Below are 7,734 nucleotides of genomic sequence, written 5' to 3'. Positions count from 1 at the left end.
CACTTTTTGGTGGCTTTCATACTAGGTCTGCTGATGTAGATTAGAGGCCTTGTTTAGATTTAGGAGAGATTCTGAAAAATACTAATGCTTAGTTATTGTAAGAATATGGCTTACCCGACAGTTAACAGTTGAACATCAAACTCTTCAGCTCCGCTTAAAAATAAAGTTAAAATATGTATACAATAGACACATCTAAACATAAGTATCCCACTGTTTTGTTATGTAGACATTAAATCATAAAAATGTATTGAGTGATTCTCTTAATCTTTTTTATTGAAAAGGAAATAGCCGTCGCTAGAATCGGACCTAAAATAGACAACAGAAATCCAAAGTGTTTAAGGCTGTAACATCTTGTTGCCCGAAAGTAGTCTCTTTTTGGTGGCTTTCATACTAGGTCTGCTGATGTAGATTAAATATTAAATATAAATTAAATATTAAAGTTAACCGTTTAACGTAGCTCGCGGGTTTGCTGACGTCACAATAGGAGTTGACCGTCATAGTAAACTCATAATTTAATTTTAAAATGACAAATGAGATATTTAGAAGTATAAAAAAAAATATTTTAAAAAAGCTTATTTGCGGTTTATGACTGTTTATACAAAGATTTATAATATCAAGTGCTGAAAATTTAAAGATGTCACATACATTGTCACATTTTGTTTAATAAAGATAAAGAATGAGTGTGCGTTAGAACTCTTCCATTTAAAGTCATGTTTTAAAATAGTGTCACGAACCAGGTCGTACCAATTAAAGAAAATAGGGTAGTACGGGGTATTTCCATGGTAATAGCCTGTTTCCCCTTGGAAGTAAAAATGGAATGTCTCGAGGCTATATAAACAGCGGTAGTCGGCAGAATCAGAGAGTGTGATCACTGCAGCCAGACTGAGAAGATCTCTAGGAGCATAGAGTAAGTAAAGGCTACATAATAGGGCGGAATAGGCCTTATTAGATAAAAGGCTACATAAGGCTGAAAAAGCCTTATAGTAAAGGTTGCGCCAGTTGATCAACTACCGTTGCTTTGACACTTGGCAAAAAAGGCTAAATAAGCCTGTACACCAGTGTCAACGGGAGCTGAGGAAATCAACTGGTTAGAGACCTCAGGTCAGTAGCCAGAACCCTTGGTAAGGCCAATTGTCTGGGGGCATTGGTAAAGGGGTAGTTTGGTAGCCTGGGCTAGTGGTCGGGGTCATTGGTTAAGTATAACAAGGGGAAACTTGTGGTTGATTTGGACTTAGGTAAATCCCAGTGAAATTAATATTTGATTAAGTGCCAATCGTCGTAAATATCTTGATTAAGTAAATTTATTAAAGTAATCAACGTAAATATATTGATTCAGTTTGTTTTTACCCTGAAAGACAACAGGAACATTTATAATCAAGTGTTCTGCAGAATCCCGGGTGTCACCGGGTACGTGTCCAAATAAATCAAAGCAACCGCTCGGCTGGACACACGTTACAATAGAATGTATGCATTAACTTCGCTTTTTTTTTACAATTATAACTTCCGTTATTTGTACTACCGATTAAATTCTTAAATTTCTTTTGGCTTGAGATAACTGTTTTATTCGATTACTTACTTATAATGTCAGTCGTTGCCTGGCATTTTATTTTTGCATTGATTGACTCAGAGTTTCATAAAAACAAAAATAGCAATTTTCTGTATCTTTACAGCCTTATATTAATTGCATTTGATAACATTCACAATAATGTCTAATAAGCATTTACATGTTCTAAAATGTGTTAAACAGCTAGTCTTGTCAATAAATGCATTTCAATTTTGGTGTTCTAAAAATTAAGGAAATGATGACGTCAGACTAACGTCGTAATGAAAATATAAGGTTTTGAGAAATCTTTTAAATCTTTAAAGTTTTTTTGCCAAAAATTGGCCGAGAACTCATATTGATATTTTTTTATGAATCGATTCATAATTATCTCCTCTGTTTTTGTGTTGAGTATGATTAATTTCGAATCGTTTAAAAGTTTGGAGCATAGTTTTGTAATGCGTTTCTCGGTTAAAATGTGCATTTTACAATATATTTCATTGAAAAGGCGTTGCTTGATTTTATTAATGACACTGTATTTGAAACACGATAACATTATTACCGCGCAGACGAATCTTAAATAAATTTTAGAAATAAAACTATAAAACCTTTGGATCACGTGGACACATTTTCAAGGTAGGTTTTCTCACAAGCAGGTAAACCCGCGAGCTACCTTAAAATACATAAATCGATGGTCAGTCTTCTTTGGATTACTTTTTTGGCATACGCAGTACATTCTCATCCCAGGTTGGTGGTGGTGGTGGTCTCTATCCTGATTGGACCAGCAGATGTTTGATGTTTGACTAGACATTGATAGATCATGATAGAGGGTCCTTGACGAAGATGGTCTAGGAGTCCGTTCACTCAATGTAGAGGGTCCAGGAGTTGCCCGAAAGTAGTCTCAGCTTATTCTGAACCGACAGTATTGTCACACACTTCTTGCTTTGGTACGCCAGAGCAGGGAGTTGTTTTTTTTTAATCATTTCTTCCTAATGTTGAATGTGCTTGGAACCGATAATTCGAAGTAAGCAGCTTTGCTGATGCTTTATAACATCCTCTGAAGAATGATACTCTTTAAAATGTTACCACAGTACTAGAATTCACAAGTTTTACAGATGAATTAGACAGTCATTTATCATTCATCACAAGTTCAAATTATTATTTTTTGTACAATAGATCCTGTACCATTCATTTTCCTTACAAATGTCTTTGCCTCGTTTTCTAGAGATGTTATCTTAATTCAACATCACTTTTAAAAATTCAATAATCTAGTCACATTTACAGAAAATTTTTTGCAATTACTTCTCCATTCAAAAAAAAATGTAGGGTTTCTTCACATTTATTTTTTCAGTCACATTTTTAATACTCAGCAAGTGTTGTTTTTTTAATATTTTCAGAGCAGTGTTTGCTTTTATTTATGTTAAATTTACATACGTTTGAACGCTCAGCAGTTTATTTTGCATAATTTAATATTTGTTCAGGAAAACAGTGATGATATTTTTTTTGGTGATACATTTAGTAATACATTGTTTTTTAAATATTATAATAAATGTTTTCTTGCTAATTATATTTTTTTGTCTATAAATATTGTATTCAAAATGTCTGTCCATCTGTATGTCTGTTAGTCAACAATTTTATTGCATACATGTACCTTTTCAACCTTCACAATAATTACATACAACGTTGCTTAAGGATGATTACAGAAATTCATCATAGATGTAAAATTCAATTTCAAGATTATCACCATTGCTGTGAGGTGCTGTTTGGTCTTCATTATCATTAAGTCATAACAGCTATTCGAATATGTGATTTTAGCTATTGTTAAGTGATATCACCTATTCGGGTTTTGAATGAATATGAGTAGTATAAGGCCCCTAGATAGGGGGGTCAACTGAGGTCAAATCCAAAATGGCGTCTAATATTATTTAGGTCAAATCCAAAATGGCGTCGGAATAAAGGTAAACAAAGGCAGTATAAAGTGAAAACGAATTTATTGAATGAAAACATGCAATTAGAACAAGAAAATAATGATAAACCGTTAAAGTTAAAGTTATTAAACATATTTACATTGAAGAAATAATGCTTTTCTTTCACGGATTTCGGTTTTTAATCGAGGTCGGGTTCCTCAATGAACATGTTTTGATTGTTGATTCTCTTCATTCGGCCCGGTATTTTTTGTTCGATTTTCATTTCCTCGTCCCAGTCTTCTTTTTTAGGTTTTTTGGTTGGTTTTTTTCTCTCTTTTTTGATTTTCTTGGGTGGTTCATTATCTTCAATATCCGAAGTTTGAATGACTTCTTCGATTTTTGGGCAGTCCTTGGTCCAATGGCCTGTTTCTCCGCAAGTATAGCAAGCGCTTCTTTTTTGTGCTGTTTTCTTTTTCTGTTTTTCGTGTGGGCATTTATTAGCCCAGTGTCCTTCTTCCCCGCAATTGAAGCATCCGTTGGATTTAGTTGGTGCTGGTTTTACGTTCTCTTTTTCAGGACAGTTGGTAGAATAATGTCCCGGTTCTCCGCAAGTGAAGCAGGTAAATTTTGGTTTGATTTCTTCGGCGCTGTTAGTTTTTTTTTTCTTTTGGTATTCTTCTTTGTGAGGGCATTTGGGTGAAAAGTGTCCTTCCTCTCCGCAGGTGTAGCATTTATAAACGGTAGTCATTCCTCCTTTTTTTTGCTGTATTTCTTGAATTTTATGCGAGATGATGTCGGTATGATTACTAATTTCACTGGTCATGACTTCGAGGATATCCAGAATTCCTTTTTGAATTTTTTTCAAGATGACGTCGGTATGATTAGCAATTTCATTGCTCATGACTTGCATGGTATTCAGAATTCCTTCTTGAGTGGTAGTTATAATTCCGAAGTCTTCCTTGCTCATGTATGAGGGATCCTCTTGATCATATGCAGCCATTTCTAAGGCTACGGTGTCCTGCGACTGGGTCAAGAGAGATGGATCATAGTTCATGATTTTTTAGAGAATGATTTTATTTAATAAAAAGTCCTGTCTTATATACCCTTGTTGTTTACGTGACTGAAGTTGTTATTGTTAAAATCTCTGCAGCTGTTTGACCTAAAAAAAACATCTGTGAGTTTGACGTAAACACCTGCAGGTGTGTAGTGGCCTTGAGAAAAGTTCGTAAACATGTTTGTCTGAGGGTATATAATAGAGGTTTTTTTTATCATTTTAAAAAGAGTATGATACTAGAGCAATTATGATGTCTGATATTGCTTCATTTTCCTTTGAAGGGTATTTGTTGGTGACGAAATGGAACGCGTTGGCATACGGGGAGAAACGACAGAAGTTGGTACAGATCGTGGAGATGAGCAAACCAATCGACAACCTGAGATGGCTTCAGAAAGAACTGATAATGGTTGCGGAAAACCCGAATCCCGGAAGATTGCCGACGATTTATTGGTTTGCGGAGGGAGCCAAACCAGGGTTGCTGCAGAAATTAACCGGGGTGACTCTAAAAGAATATCAGGAATGGAATTGTATGAAGAGAATGTTTACCCGAAAAGGAAGAGAATGTACTCACATAATTCGGCAGATCGATCAAATGAAAATTGCGGCTTTGGAGTTTGCGTACATGAAACTAAAGAGAAATCTGGACATGCCTCAATGTTTGATTGTAGAGGACGACAGCGAGGACGCTCAGCCCATGGACGAAGAAGCCATTGTCCCGGACGTGGATGTGTTAAAACAAGAAACCCAAGAAACCCAATAAAAAAAGTAAGATTTGATCCTGAATTGAAAATTTACGAAGTTCCTAACGAGGATCGGACGAGCGAATGGATGACCGCTGCAGTAGACCGGATTCGATTTGAACGGCGTATTGAAGAGATGAGCCATCTCCTTGATCCGCTTTTAAGAAAACGCTATGAATTGTATACCTGGTTTTGGCGTACTCCTTACAACGGTTACGAACTTTTTAGTGCTATAACAAGAGGCATAAAATTGCCTGAACTTTTGATTAAGAAATTTGATTTAATATGTTTGTGTTCTGAGTTAAATGTGTTTGTATTATTATTTTTGAGTTATGTTGGTATTAATAAAAATTGATTTACCCAAAAAAAATTGTTTTTTTCTATGGTGTATCTTGAGTACAAAAGAGTTAAAACCAATGATATGACGTCACAGCCACAGCGCGTGCTGAAACTGTCGATTTCAAGGTACATGAACTATTGTGAACTCTGATTTCCTAGACAACTGTCATTTAGTTTGTTAAACTCCGCCTTCTTATCGTAAATAGCGGCGTTCTCAATCCCCGCACTTCACTAGTTACCTAGTACTTCCAGCTATGTCATCTTTTGTAGAAGTTGGCGTTTCTTTTCCGAGAATATTTACTCGTCAAGTCCTCGAACTCTGGGATTATCAGTGGAACCCAGCCCAGCAGCGATATGAAAGAGTAAGCTTCCGTGCTTTGCACATGTTTGAGCCGGACGACAACCCACAAGACGATGTCCAGAGTGGGGAGGCTTTCCCCCCTAGACCTGTGATGATTCAGGATTTGCCCCTCCTTGTACAGGAGAGATTGGTTCCTCCGCCAAGACCGCCGCCGCCCAATTTTGGAGCTACTGCAGCCAGTCCCAGACCCGCTATCATCGCTGTTCCAGTGAGCCGACCAGCGGTTCCAGAGTCCCCGGCCAGCCCGGATCCTTCGGGGCCCTACTCGCCAACAGACACCCCCACTAAGAGGATCACACCCTCTCCACCGGCATATTCGCCAGACCGCATGCAGTGTGACCAATCCTACTACGTGGCCAGACAAGACCATCAATTTAGATTGCCGGACTGCCCGTCTGTTCCACCACCCAGACCACCTATGCCAGTTTTAGCAGCAGCTAATCCGGCCCTGCAGCCCGCTCCGGAGTCCCGCCGCGGTCGAGTCATGAGTAGGAGGAGAGCTCCATCCCCACCCAGACCCGTAGGAAGAGGAAGAGGAGGGCCATATGTCAGACCCACCATTCCTTCGGAGGATTCTGTTTTTGGCCGGCCTTCTTTGCCATTTGCGAGAGCTAGAAATCTCTTTGCTGACTTCATACCAAACATCGAGTCGCCTCCCTCTCCTCCGCCAGCCATGGTACGGACATTTCCCGGACCCCCTGGTGTCACCCAGTCGCCTCCCAGGACCCCCTCACCGCCTCTTCCGGAGCTTCCACCATCGAGGGAACCATCGCCAGACATCATGCTGGAACTTTATCAGCACACCCGGCACCCCATTGACTCTCGCAACCACCTGACCATCCTACCCAGCTGGAGCAGAAAAGCGGTGAAAGAAGAGATGGGAGAGTGCGTCATCTGCTACGGGGATGATCGCCATTTGCAGGTGCAGTGCCAGAACTGCAGAACTATGAAAGTTTGCTGTACCTGCGTGGTAGGAGTCTACCAAAGCATTAACTCCTGCCCTGTATGCAGATTCCGGGGAGAATTTTAGAAGAGGCAGCCCAGCAGTCCATTCATCAGGCAGGCTAATTCCATCTAGCCCCAAACGGCCCTTTTCAGGGCCACCCATATTTTTCGAAAAGATGCTATCTAGTACAGTACAATAGAAATAAAACACTTAACACCAGTCACATTTCCCTCATACCCAATCATGTATTCTTACGATTCACTCTCTCCTTTTCAATTGAAACACGAATTTACTATGGTGGTAGCTGGTCCTTCAAAATCGGGGAAAACAGAATTTGTAAAAAACTTAATATTAAATAAACATTGGATCTCCCCTCCCCCAGACAGAATAGTTTGGTGTTATCGAGAATGGCAACCGGCCTATGAAAGTTTAAAAGATCAAGTTAAGTTTATTCGCGATATACCAGAAAACGACGAGGAATTAGTGAGTGATTTTAGTCTTCGTCACCTTTTAATTTTTGATGATATGATGGGAGGGAAAGCCATCGAATCTATTGTCGATTGGTTTACTCGCAAAGCTCATCACCGTAACACCAGTGTGATTTACATTACTCAAAATGTATTTGATCGAGCCGTTCAACACCGGACGATTAGTTTGAATACTCATTACATGGTGTTGTTTAAAAATCCCAGAGACAAATCTCAAATCACGGTTTTGAGTCGACAAATAGATATGCCTAATTTAATGTCGGCTTATTTAGATGCTACTCGCATCCCTCACGGATATCTGTTAGTAGATTTGAGTCCACAGACTCCCGATGAATTGAGATTGAGAAGTCAAATGTTTG

The 7,734-nt window shown here is 38.8% G+C and overlaps 2 protein-coding genes across 2 annotated transcripts; one reads left to right on the top strand and one right to left on the bottom strand.

Moving 5' to 3' along the window:
* Nucleotides 1-3,467: 3,467 nt before the first annotated feature.
* Nucleotides 3,468-4,822, bottom strand: LOC128173512 (zinc finger CCHC domain-containing protein 3-like). Its single transcript, XM_052839212.1, has one exon. It carries the CDS (start codon nt 4,499-4,501, stop codon nt 3,647-3,649), a length of 855 nt encoding a protein of 284 aa, XP_052695172.1. The 5' UTR covers nt 4,502-4,822; the 3' UTR covers nt 3,468-3,646.
* A 1,012-nt stretch (nt 4,823-5,834) lies between these two features.
* Nucleotides 5,835-6,971, top strand: LOC128172009 (uncharacterized). Its single transcript, XM_052837781.1, has one exon. The coding sequence runs from the start codon at nt 5,835-5,837 to the stop codon at nt 6,969-6,971; it is 1,137 nt and encodes a 378-aa protein (XP_052693741.1).
* Nucleotides 6,972-7,734: the final 763 nt, after the last annotated feature.

Source organism: Crassostrea angulata, chromosome 2 (assembly GCF_025612915.1).
Source record: "Crassostrea angulata isolate pt1a10 chromosome 2, ASM2561291v2, whole genome shotgun sequence".
Lineage (NCBI taxonomy): Eukaryota > Metazoa > Mollusca > Bivalvia > Ostreida > Ostreidae > Magallana > Magallana angulata.
The sequence above is the reverse complement of the archived record's forward strand: the minus strand, read 5'-3'. Positions and strand labels throughout refer to the sequence as shown.

Coding starts and splice junctions, on each gene's coding strand:
- LOC128173512 (XM_052839212.1), bottom strand. CDS start 4,501: ATGAACTATGATCCATCTCTCTTGACCCAGTCGCAGGACACCGTAGCC.
- LOC128172009 (XM_052837781.1), top strand. CDS start 5,835: ATGTCATCTTTTGTAGAAGTTGGCGTTTCTTTTCCGAGAATATTTACT.